General features: G+C 35.5%; 1 protein-coding gene across 1 annotated transcript in view; it reads right to left on the bottom strand.

Moving 5' to 3' along the window:
* Positions 1 to 13,624, bottom strand: part of PREX2 (phosphatidylinositol-3,4,5-trisphosphate dependent Rac exchange factor 2) — a 172,743-nt gene that overhangs the window by 67,158 nt on the left and 91,961 nt on the right. The window contains exons 21-25 of the mRNA XM_035563072.2: positions 12,391 to 12,508; positions 11,324 to 11,508; positions 8,110 to 8,271; positions 4,955 to 5,177; positions 4,399 to 4,606 (exon numbers count right to left, since the gene is read on the bottom strand). Of these exons, the coding sequence (XP_035418965.1) occupies positions 4,399 to 4,606; positions 4,955 to 5,177; positions 8,110 to 8,271; positions 11,324 to 11,508; positions 12,391 to 12,508 (896 nt within the window). The remainder of the gene's footprint in view (positions 1 to 4,398; positions 4,607 to 4,954; positions 5,178 to 8,109; positions 8,272 to 11,323; positions 11,509 to 12,390; positions 12,509 to 13,624) is intronic.

Raw genomic sequence — 13,624 nt, 5'->3', positions numbered from 1 at the left:
GCACACAAAACATGGACATTTTCTACTGTGTTCAACTACAACATTTTTGAGTACACACAGTTTTCTGACTCACAGAGTCAGGGCAAGAAATTAAGAAATCATAGACCTTGGAAATGCAATAGGGTAGACTATCCCCGTAATGCTGTTTGTTTAATGTGTAGCAATGAACACAGCTCAAACAGCATATCAAGCTCTGCCTCACTGAAATCATGACGTGATAGATGTTAATATAGGGTTTGACATTAACTTGAAGGAAACAAGGATGGGAAACAAAGCTTTCTAGCAAATTCTGTCATCATTTTTGTATAGCTTGCTTTTACTAAAAGCTAACCAGAGACAATTTATCCTACATAGGATAAATTATCTCCTTTCTTAGGAGGAAATTCTTCACTCAGAGGGTGGTGAGGCACTGGCACAGGTTGCCCAGAGAAGCTGTGTATGCCCCGTTCCTGGAGGTGTTCAAGGCCAGGTTGGATGGGGCCTTGGGCACCCTGATCTAGTGGGTGGCATCCCTGCCTACAGCAGGGGTGTTGGAACTAGATGATCTTTGAGGTCCCTTCCAACACAAGCCATTCTATCACTCTGTAATACATATAGGAAAGGTACTGATCTGAACTGTAACTAAAATGTAGATAGATTATCTACACAAAACCCATAATTCTACAGGATTTTAAATCTACCCATCCACACTAGAGACCTATTTTGGGTCAGTTCTTCATACTTGTAAAACTGATTAGTACAGAATTTTCTGAATACCAAAATACAACAAGGGTTCAAAAAGGGAGTAAATAAATTCATGGCAGATCATTCTAACCATGCCCTTAAAATAAAAGGTCCATTTCAAGAAGGCCATACAGCTCTGTCTATTAGAAGGTGAGGTGAGGTAAGAACAACGATTAACATATGCTTCTCTTTTTTCTTGTGTTCCCCTTATCATCCAGTTCTAGGAAAACAAAAATGGTCTTTGGGCAGATACATTCTAGTAACTTCTTGTGGATTTTGTTGTTGCAAGAAAGTAATTGAGAGTAAGAAACAAACAACAAGCATAATGAATTGCAATTTCAGCTCATGAAAATATCTTCCCCTGAGTAATTATTTGTCAAGACACAGACAGACTATTATATCCTGTTCTTTTATGTGACTGTTTAGTCACTGCTGCCAAGATCTCGGTAAAAGACTGATGAAAGTAGCTGGAGCTTTTCCTAAGGGAGCTTTTCACTTTCTCCCAGCAGGCAAGCTCTTTTTCTAAGGAAAATTTTTTTGCTGTTCTACCATGAACGAAAGCTGGAACTTTGGATAACAGAGTTCTGGTGCTGGTAGTTCCTGAGGTCAATGAAGTGCTTTTAGAAACCCAGTCCAGGGATCCTAAAACACACAAACCCAAACCTGGTCTCAAAAAAATCACACACATTAATCACGCTTAAATAGACTTTTATTTTCTAAACTGTTTCTTCTTTTTAAATATAGAATATGAACTTTGTACTTTCTTTGGAGATGGTGTACCCCCAAAGAAATGATCTTAGATACATCTTAGAGGAGAAGCGTGTGTATGAGCAGTAACTAATAACCAGGAAGTCCCTTTAACTATGAAGAAAATTTCTCCATTTAATGGAGAAATTCAAAACTTCACCAAAAAATCCTCATATGTGGAAGTACTCTTATATGAAACTCAAATCAACACAATTCTAAAAGTATGTCAGAAACAAACTAAAACCCATTACGAACTGTCTATGCATTAAAAATAGATATCCACATGCAGTAACAAAAAACTATGCAACCTTTCCTGAGTGGAAAATGAGGAAACACTGGAAATTGTTCAAGCATCTTGTATATTCCCAACAGACATCTTTCAAAAAACACCTGGGATCGTGGGAGCATGCTGGGTCCATGTGAACCAAAAACACAACAAAGTCTCCATATAAGAAAGCAACCGGAAGAAGCACTGATTCCTGCATAACACCTCCTGTTAATGGTGGGCATCTGGCAACAGTACTAAAGAAATACTGTGATATTATTAAACTACTTGAATGAAGAGTCAGTAGAGCTTTGAGAGGCTGTGGGAAGGGAACAAATGTCTTTTTGTCTGTACCTCTTTTTCTCTCTCCATCAGTACTTATTCGAGGAGCCATGATGGATGTTGTTATGAAGATAATGCTAGCAGTATGCAATCTTCTCTTACATATCCTTTTCCCATAATTTATAAGCCGTTACAGACCTGCTCTTCAGGTGAAACACACTTCTTTTTCAGTTCTCTTTCATTCACTAACAGATAGGAGAGGTTGGACAGATAATACTAATAAACACCTAAATTTTGGGGGTAGAACAGCCCGTTGCTGACCTCAGCACAGAGCAGAGACATCTAGTAACATGAAGCAGCAATAGTTTCTCAATGCTACTATTATGAAAGGTATAAAATACTTATTTAGTAGCCCAAGTTGTATCATTTAAATTTAGAATTGCGCTACTGTGTCCTTATTTCCTTTTCTGAGAAAACTACAGGAATGAGTATCGCTTATAAGAGACAATTCAGGAAATAAAGACATGAATTTCATTGCTGTCCGTGTTGCAAGAGAAATAGATGTTCTACAGTCTTTGTAAAGTTCACAGATCAGTATGTTTAAGCATATGCTCTTAGCTGTTGAAGTATGAATATTTCTAATTAAACCACAGCTATTCCATTATTCTACCTTATTACTCTATCTTTTGTTCCTAGTAATCCTAACAGGTCTCTCAGAAGTTAATTAGTAGCTGTAACTGTGTATTCTGATATAATACGCTATGTACTGCTTAACTGCTCACACCCAGATAGTCTTGGCTTCCCCCTTTCCTGTTCAGCACTTTTAAGTAGGTCCCTTGGCTATCCCATTGCCTGTATGGAACTGCTTTCCTCCACAACAATTACACACTAGCAGTCCACTCAAAGTCTGTGAGGAATAAAGCGTGAGAAGGCTAATCTTACAAATAGTAAAAAGTAACATTTGCTAAATAACTTTGTGTGCCTTATTCACGCTCTACTCACTGTAAGGTCATTGTATTGGAACTTTATGAAAGAAGAAAATGTGAACCCTTGTGTTTACTTTCACAACTGTGTGACTCACAGGATGAATATATATAGATATATGATATACATGTATACACAATATGTATGTGTGTCTGTAGACATATATATGTCTGTAGATATACATGAGTACAAAGGAAAGACTAATAAATTCATGTGCTTTTACATCACTAGCTCAAGGGAGTGGAAAGGAAAGGCGTGACAGACTGGTAGCTGGAGCTTCCTGAAATATTGACTGAACCTCCATATATATCTACTGACTTCCCTGAGGAGCAGTGACAATACAGGTTTTGTAGACAGTCATTTTTTTCAGTACACCCAAACACTGAAATCACATTAAATTTAATTAACTGATTTCATCATGATAGTTAGCAGAACTACTTAAAGGCACAGAAAGCAACTCCTTCCTTAAAAAGAAATAATAATAATCAGGCTATACTTACTTTCATTCCTATTAAAGTACAGCAATACATTACATTTACTTATTGCTGTGTAACTATTACATTACTACTACAGTAACACAAAAAAAAAAAAAACTACTTAAAAATAACTGTGAAAGAACAAATTGTTTTAAAGTCCTCAAAAACAACAGGAGAAGCAATGACATACCACTTGTCTAAACTCATGAAAGGTCATGAAAGATGAGCTTTTAAACTCTAAAATGTATGTAATTTATATTTTCAAAAGAAATAATTTCTGACATTTACATAAGGGATCTTTCAAAACTGAAACACCTATTATCCTCCTTCATCCTCATCCCAAGCAGTCAACTCACTTATCTCAAAACTTGAAAAGTAAGTTTAAAACCCTTGTCCTGATTTAGAACAAACTGTGATGTGACTCTGGGTGTCCCACACTCAAGACAAGTGTCCTAACCACTCAAGAGTGGCTTTCTCTAGACCTAGAGTCCTTCATTAAGGCTAATTTGTTTTGAAAAATGTCTATTAAATTAATAATCTTCCTAAGGGTGAAAAATACTTTGCCTATAAATTCATCTTCAGGACTATCTGATGAGTTACGTAGGAGCCATTTTTATACCTCTGGCCTTTGTTTCCACTCCTAGTGAAATTTTAGATGGCATGTGGGCCTCATATTTCTCTCACCTCAAAATTATTAGTCCATTCTATAGAAAAGCTATAAATTAATGTGGAAAAAAAATCAGGTACACTGGAAAAAAGCAAAGAAAAAAATATAAAATTAACTATGCTTAAATATTTTGCTATATCACAATTCTGTCTGTATTCAATATTAATCCCATACTACAAAAAAGGGATACCCAGATTTATCTGTATCTTCAATGGAAAAATTAAAGGCAAGTCCAGATGGTAACATTCACTTACTCATCTATCTGACAGACACATGTTTCCACCTCTTTCAGCGCAGTCTGTAATTTGAACAGCAATTTCTGATAGACATCTTGTGTTTCTAAATCTTCTTCTTTTAAGAGGTACCTCAGACCATGGCCCTCTTGCTGGCCAAGAGACTGTCCTGAAGGGGCAGCCATAGTAGTAATGGTGTGCTGAACATAAACCATGGGATTCAGTTTACCTGGGAATAATACAAAGAAGTTACATTGATACCTTTTTTAACATAAATTTTGAAGTTTGTAAAATATGTAATAAAATTTGAAATATTCCTGCTTGAAACTTCATGTAATTACTTAATTTTGCATTTTATTTTGTGGAAAGTCAAGCTATTTAAGGAAAAAATTGGTGTGAAATTATGACTAGCCCTTGTTATGTTTCAAAACAAATCTGAGTCTTGAAAACAGGAGGATTTCATAAAGGCTTGTCCTTAATTTTAATATTTGAAACATCAACCTAAACCACTTAGATTTTAACATTCTATATCAGAAGAATAGACTAGAATTAGTTCCTTTATTCTCAACTGGCTTACCTTGATCAGTGTTTTTATTTTCTTTTTCATGAGAAGAATGTTTTCTGCTGTCTAACTGTACACCAAAGGCACTCCCAACAGAAGTTGAGGTTTTAGGGTAAGACACTTCCATCACATTGATATGGCAATTGGTCGGACAGAAATCACTGCTGTGAAGTGGTGAGATCTTTGACTTAGCTTGCTTGAAGGTGGGCCAAGCTCTGTTTTTTAATACTCTTGAAAACTAGACGTGAGAAAGAAAATAAAATTTTGATTAGCAGCTTTTGATATGTCAGCACTTAACTGTCGAAACTTGAGTATGTGACTAGAAAACAAATGTTTAAAATACTTCAGTCATCCTGGCTAGACCAAATCATAATTTCCATCTTTCTCTACATAGGAAAGATAAAATATTTTTCATTTTATACTTCTGGGGGGTTGATTCCTTTATTTTATTTAAGTAAATGGTACCTTTTATGAATGTAAATAGCCTTGTAACAAGGAGATAGAATTTATTTTCCTTGGAACATAATAAAATATTAACAGTGTTCCTGGGGAGGAAGCCTAGAATTGCTCTATGATCCAGTGCTGTACTTCACATAACACTTATAAACATCTGCTGCCACAGGCATATTCAAGTGAATGTCTTGCAAGAATTTCTAAAATTTTAGCTCAAAACTATAATAGAAACAGATATTGTCTTACAATATTGTCTTACAATATGTCTTACAGCAATTGTAAGCTATAAATTATGAATTTCATATACAGAAAGGATGAAGTACCCCAATGGTATCCTGGGCTGCACTAGGAGCACTGCCAGCAGGTTCAGGGACGTGGCCCTTCCCCCTTGCTCAGCACTGGTGAGCACTGAGAAGTACTGTGTCCAGTTCTGGGCTTCCCAGTACAAGAAAGATCTGGACATAATGGAGAGAGTCCAGCAAAGGGCCACAAAGATAATGAAGAAACTGCAGAATCTGCTGTGAGCAAAGGCTGAGAGAGCTGGGACTGCTCAGCCTAGAGAAGGATCGGGGGGATCTCATCAATTTACTCCAAGGGAGGGCACAGAGCCAGTCACTTTTCAGTGGTGCCCAGTGACAGGGCAAGGAGAAAAAAAAAAAAAGTCAGTATTGCATAGATCTTTGATGCTACCTCAGTTATGGAGCATAGCTCATGCAAAGATTTTTTTCAAAGTTAACTTGTAGAGGGTCCTTCTCTACTAAATAGCAGTACCAGTTCAATTAGTCAGGCTTTGGCTAACACTTCAGCTGAACAAAGGTATGTCCCCTGAGTAATAACATTACTTTTCTGCTGGGATTTAAATTTCTGTTTATTTTGGTGTCATATTACTTCAGTCTGATGAACACTTTATTGATAAATTACATTCAAATCTTCACATTAGAACACGATCTGGAAGGTTAGAAGAAATCCAATTATGGAATTGTTGAAAGGCTGAAGAATGCACAAATAGTTAAGAAGGGCACTAAGGACATTCAACGATGAAAATGTTCCTGCAAGCAGTACATATTTCACATCTCAATCTCCCACACATCCTGCTCCAGAGAGACCAAATGCCTGGCTAAGATTTAATCAGATCATAAGTCAGGCCCCAATTTTTTTTTCATACATGTGTTGAGAAACATCTGGGACTCATGGCACTGGACTCCAAGTTTATTATGAGCAAAATGTTCTGATAATAATAATAGTAGGAACTGCAGAAATCTATGGGGTCTCTATTTATAGAAATCAAACTTTCACAGTGAAACCAGGAGCCAAGCCAGGCTCAGGCGTACAGAAAGTCTTCAGTAACCATGGTTACCTTTACCTTGCCAAGAAAACAACGTATCTATCCCTGCAATTCATTGCATTATTGATTGTCATTAGAAGCTCTGTGAAACTGTGAAACTATTAATTTTTGAACGAATGAGCTTAAAAGTGCAGTTTGTATCAGCAATGTCTGCTTCTAGACAGCACAAGTACAATGAAAACTTCCCTGTGGCTGTTCAATTCATATCCAGAATAACACAATAAAATTTCATTTACTCTCTTGGCCCCCTGTAAAAGGACTGTACATTATTCTCTCCCTCTTTTTTTTTTTTTTTTTTTTTTTTGTTACAGGAAAGGTATAAAATACTTCATGCTACGCAAACTTTAAATATGCTATTATCAATGTTCCAAGTAACGAATTTGCTTTCAAAACAATACATTCATTTTGAATCAGTTTTGAAAACATGCAAGTCTACAGTTCAGGCAAACAACCGAAAGTCTGGATATTAAATAATGCAGTATCAGAATCCTATTAATGTCTTCTTCTGTGACCCAGCTCCTGAGTTTATTCCATTTCTTAGTGGAGACCACCCTGAAAAGTACTCTGGAAACCAGCTTTTTGGCTTTCACACCTTACTGAATTATCCTTACATGTTTCCCTCCTTTTCCTTTGGAGAACAAACAAAAAAAAATATCTTCTCTTTTCCATTTAGGACAGTGTGAAGCTTCTACACTAAAGCTCTCTCTTACTTGTTTAGTTTTTGGCCTTCTTAGCTAAACGACCATAGGAAAATACTCTGGGGGTAGCTAGAGACCATATACTTCAAGTTATTTGTTCATTTCTATCTCCTTAATCTAGATCTCAGATGTATGGAAGTCAGAAACTTTCTGCTTATTTTGTGCTATAAAGTTTTATTAACACAAGTTAATCTAACAATTCACAGAGCTCTTAATAGGCTTGCTAGAAAACCTCATACCAATTTGAAGGGCAAACGAGATGAATAAAAGGATAACAATTTGGTGTTTAAAATTAAGATAGAATTAAGAAGTAAAAAGTAATTTTGATGTTATTGCTTCATTTTTGGTTAACATCAGCAAATTCACAGTATTGGTCCAAAGCATGCTAGACCGTTTGCAGGAAATACGTAGTTGATTTTATCTACAACTGAACACTGCAAACGAGAAAGGATATGATTTACCTAGTGTCTAAAACAGGGATGATAGAAAGCACAGTTTAAAAACTATTTATGCAATTACTTAGTTTGGGCATTCACACCTCACTATAGATAATCTTTCAGCCATACTTTTGCCACCGCAATAAATATTTTGCAGAATGATTCAAACTATACCGTTTTTGTCTATTTTTTCCTTAAAAGACAAATATCACACAGCTTAAGACATGCTGGTCATACCTTTTTATAACTAGAGATTCTTCGGTAGATATGCTCAATTTTCTCACTGCAAATGACACTGAATTTACTTTGAAGCTCAGTGGGGATCACTTCATTTAAGGAATTGAGGCTGTTGCAGTTCTGCACAAAATGCTCATCACTTTTTGCCAGTGCTTCCAGAATCTGAGACAACAAAAACAAGATCGTTACTTTACAAAATGAGATGACTAAAATAATCCCTTACTTATCATCTCCTATAATTAAAGCTGAACAGTCAGATAATCAGTTGCCTTTTAACATTACAGGCAATGCTACTTCACAAAAACTAATGAAATCTGGGAAGAAACCTGAAGATGGTTTCTTTAAATTTATCCCTGGCATAAGTTACATCCATAACAAGCACCTTCACTTGGATAATGGATTCACTACTAATGTCCTACTAATGTAACCAACATAGCTCACCTGGAATTCATTATTTGCTGTATTTACAACAGCACATATTATGAAAAGCAAGACTGAAAAAAAAAAAAAAACAACTGAAAAAGCCTGCAAGAAAACTGAGTGTTATCCTTTTGTGTATTCTTTATATATAAAACAGGAAATAGTGAACAGAATAAGCTATACCAGCCAGAAAAGACTGAAGATCCCTGGAAGTATTCAAGACCAGGCTGGATGAGGCTTTGAGCAACCCAATCTAGTGGGTGGCATCCCAGCCTATGGCAGGGGGGTTGGAACTAGATGGTCTTTAAGGTCCCTTCCAACCCACGCCATTCTATGATATGATTCCGTTATAAGTCCTGCCATTATAGAAATAGCAGTAGCAAATGATGGTGCTAGAAAACTGGAAAAAAAAAGTGTGTTAAACAGATGAGGATAGTATATAGCTCTTTTTTGAGTAAAAGATTTATTTCAGGAACTGAAATTCACTGCGTCATGTAACATGGTATATCCCTATCATTGGTTGTGTCCAACTCTGAAGATGTGTTTGAAAAGCACACTCAAAGTAATATTATAACAAAAGCACCCAAAAATCAGATCAATGCACCTAAATAGAAAAGGCTTGCACTTTAGAAATACACAACTTTTCTTAGGCAGGTAACTTCTTTTAGGTGCCTAAACTATCTCAAAGCAATGTCTCTTAAAAACTGGAAAATCTTTCACTACCGCAAAAGTTTAAATTTCTTTAATGACCTGATATGAAGAGATACCTTTTTCAGCTGATACCAGACTGACTGCTTCAGCCAGTCAGTCTATACAGCAATTTGACAAAAGTAATCCCATAGTACTAATATTACACCAGCTTGCAAAGAACTATGAACAAACAACACACACAGAATTAATCCATCATAAGAATTACATCTACAATTCACTTCTGCTACAGTTCATTATTCTTCTATCCATCATTGCAGCTGTAATACATGACTTACAATCCTGACTAATTTAGAAAAGTTTAGGGAAAAAAATTACAATCTGCAGAAATTTTGGAGCGCAAAATCTGAAGTTTTTAAGAAGTCACAAACTATGCACGACAAGATCCTGGGAGAAATTTTTCTCAGGTCTCCACAGGATGAATAGAGGAAAGCCTTTAACTCTTTGCTACAAAGTTTAAGTATGGCATTAAAACAACACAGTCACGTTGGTTACACTTATAATTTTCAGGTTTAATTAATAATACAAATTCAACAATTCAAGATTATTTTTTTTTATCTGTCCATTAAATTAAATGCATTCAAAACTAGTAACTTTTGCAATACAACTTTGGTTACTTCTCATGGTAACACAGTAAAGCTTTGCATAGTATGGGAAAGCAATCCAAGATTACTTCATTCACCTACTACATATGATGCAGAATAGATATGTTTAAAAATGCAAAGCAACAAAAAATACACAGCAAGATGAGAAAGAAGGATATGGAGAGAAGCAAATTCCTAATTGAAAGTGCATAAAAGTTTATGTTTAGGATACTGAAAACCATTTGCAGACAGCTATAGTTGATAAAACATCACTACAGTTTTTATTATTGCCTTTGAAGAAAGGGGCCTGTTTTTTTTTTTGTTTGTTTGTTTGTTTTTTTTTACCACTGGACCCTTTGTAGTCACTATCACTATACTTTTCTAACAGTCACATTATTAAAAAACAATACAGAGATGTAATCTTTAAATAATTAACCAACCTAAACCCTAAGGGTGATGACACAACATTATTTACGGCCACAATCTATATGCTGAAAGTACTTCTCTTCTTAACTACTACTCCATATACAACAATGGAAAAATATTTCTTCAGCGGTCAGTAATTGATACCTCTAATATTTTATACGAAATTGTAATTACAGCAAGAATTAGCAACTTTAAAGACAGTGACTTTTGGAATTAACTGGACCAGCTCTTGCAAAGCTTGTCATGTTGGTGCAAGAAGTTATTCCCTTGTTTGCCAAACTAGTCTGCTCCAAAGAGAAGTTAGGGAAAAGAAATATGTAGCTTCAGTCATTTCAGTAAAATACCAGTATTTTAGCTTACACTTCTGATGGAAAGAAAACAGAATAAGAAATTTGCAGATATAAATACACTTCTCCAAAGCATGGCTTTTCATACTTTTTTTAAACTTTTTATCACTTTCATGACAACTGCAGGTTTTACCATTTGGAAATATTCACCAAGAAAAAAACTCAAACTCTAAAGTTGCACTTGCTTTTTTCTTCATCTGTGATTTTGCCAGTGTTTGCCTCCCATACATACAGAGCTTTATTTTACTTTAAAACATACACACACACACAAAAAAAATATATAAACAAAAAATAACATATGAAGCTACTTCCATTACTGCCACTGGAAAAAAAAAAAAAAAAAAAAAAAGAAGTTCCATAGGCAATTTTGATGAGATAAGATAACATTTGGAAACTACAGCCTGCCTTCACAAAGTTTTGACATTTCATTGAATCTTTGACTTTCTTTGAAATTTTATTTGATAATTAAGAGAAAAGGGAGAGAGGTAGGGAGAATGGAAGACTAAATTTCTTTAATGTTTGTTCAGTTTAGAAGCTCAATTTATAACTACACCGTAATTTACTTTGCTTCCTGAGTACACAATCATACTTCAGAATGTCAGAGGGATAAAGGCGACCAATTACAAGATATTAAATGAAATACATATAATCCCAAGAATAAGCAGAAGAAAGATGTTGCTACATTGGTATTCAGCCAAGTAAGAATTAACACATACAATTATTTAGTACCTTTGCAGTCAAGCTGAAAAATCCCTTTGGTTCAATCATTTTTTCTAACACATGGCACTTTATTCCAGCTGTGCTGTCATACTCGTAAACCACTCCATACTCCAGGTGAACATTGTCAACAGTCAGGCTTACGTGATCTTTCTTCCCATCAATTATTGCCATAGTATTAAACTTGTCAATCACCTCTAGAATAAAGAAAGTAATACAAATCAGTTGAGGAGGGTTGGCCACTGAAAACTGAATTGAAAAAAATAAGGGGGGGGGGAGGCATAGGCAAACGTTCTAGAAATACGTATGGTCTGACCATTCTACTTGAAAATGTACAGCGCGTAACCCAGCTACCAGGTGAGTGATTTAAAATCAGAACACCAGTGGCTTTATGAATGCTAAAATACAAAATTGCTAAAGAAGCATGAACAGACAAGTCACAACAGTCTTTCTTTAGAAACAGTCATTGCTGAAAGGGACGAATTCAATTTCATTGAAAATCTAGACAGGTAAAATACAGTAACAACAAAAATACAAAAACTGAGAAATTCTAAATAAACCAGAAGAAAAGTATCAGAAATGAAACCACTACCCATTTACCCAGAGAACACAGATACAGTTCACATGCTAACCACCTCTTTAATTATCATCTTTGTACAAGCACACAAATCCAGATTTATCTAAATGTCAATTGCCTGAAAATAATCAGAAGGATACCTGATTTGTTATTTCTCATGCAGTAGTCACTAACTCATCTAATTTAACCTTAAATGATTACTGGTGTTGAAAATAATTCAGGTAATTCCTAGGATTTCATATTCTATGAATGAAAATTGAAAAGATTTTCCCTGAAGTGTTCACAGAAGCTTTTTCTTGAAATGAGAAATGTAATAATTTTCAAGGAACAGCATGTTAAATTTACCTCCTTAGAATACATAAAAAAGCAAATCCTTACATAAAGCACAACTTACTGTCTGCCTGCAGTTTCACCTCTGAAAACAAAACAACTGCCTATATCTTCCTTGCTACTTACACCAACGTTCTGAGCAACAACAAAATCAAAACAAGCCATCACATACCTTCCACTTTGCAGTCAAAGGCATCTCCTCCATCATCTCCAGAGGGCTTGGCATTTGTTTTCTGAAGATCTTCCTGTGCGCTTTCAATGCTGTTGTAAATCCACTGTATAGAATCTTGCTAAAAAAAAAAAAAAAAAAGGAAAATCTTTACAAGCACAATTGATAGCAGCTTATCCCACTGCTCTCAAACACACAATAGTTGCTTTAATTCCCTGAATATCATATCTACTGCCTTCTGAGCTTTGAGTTCAAAATAATATTTTGAAAATTACAGAGAATTTTGGCTGTGGCTAAAACCACCTGAAGCATTTAATCTTTTTTTTTTTTTTTTTTTTTTTTTTTTTTTTAAAGTATATACTATCATGAGACAGTAGGAAATCTGTGGTAGTATGACATCCATCAGTTTCATGTCTCTGCCAAAAATAATCTAAGACATTTCAAATCAAACTGCAGATTGAAAAATATTTGAGACAAGAAATTGTGAAAAAATCAAGAGAACAGTTCTTGTCTTGCTAAATCTGCTACGTATCCACAAGACTGGAAAGATTACGGAATGCTAACTGAACATGTGGTATGTCCACCTAATCTATCACCCATGTGTCACTGGCAACAAATTTATACGCTACACCCTTCATTACTTGTATTTGTCTTTTTGATAGTTATTTTATTAGATCTGCTTTATTTTCCCACAGATTAGTAAAACATGCTAAAAGGACAGAATCTCAGGCAAGTCCAGCATTTTACATGACTGACAGACATGTGCGTACAGGAATGGTGGCTTGGTAATACAGCCTACGAAGGAGCCACCTGTAAGGCTTACACCTCGTTTTCCCCCCTCACTTGTTTAGACATATGTCCATCACATCCTCTTGGAAGGGCCTATCAAATATGGCATCTACAGAATACTCTTCTCTTCCCCATACATTTCAAAAGAAGCTTGACACTCAATTAATCACTTCCTCTCTAACAGCTACAGCAGAACAAATGGCACAATCATAATCATAAAATCATAAAATCATTCAGGTTTTAAAAAACCTCTAAGATCGTCTAGTCCAGCCTTTAACTCAGTACTGACAAGTCCACCACTAAACCATGCTACTCAGTTCTAAATCAATACGTTTCTTGAAGACCTCCAGGAATGGTGACTCAATCTCTTCCCTGGGCAGCCTATTGCAGTGCCACACAACCCCTTCAGTAAAGAAATTTCTCCTAATATCCAACCTAAACCTCCCCT

The sequence above is a fragment of the Cygnus atratus genome, chromosome 2 (assembly GCF_013377495.2).
Source record: "Cygnus atratus isolate AKBS03 ecotype Queensland, Australia chromosome 2, CAtr_DNAZoo_HiC_assembly, whole genome shotgun sequence".
Taxonomy (NCBI): domain Eukaryota; kingdom Metazoa; phylum Chordata; class Aves; order Anseriformes; family Anatidae; genus Cygnus; species Cygnus atratus.
This window is presented reverse-complemented; position numbering and strand designations above follow the sequence as displayed.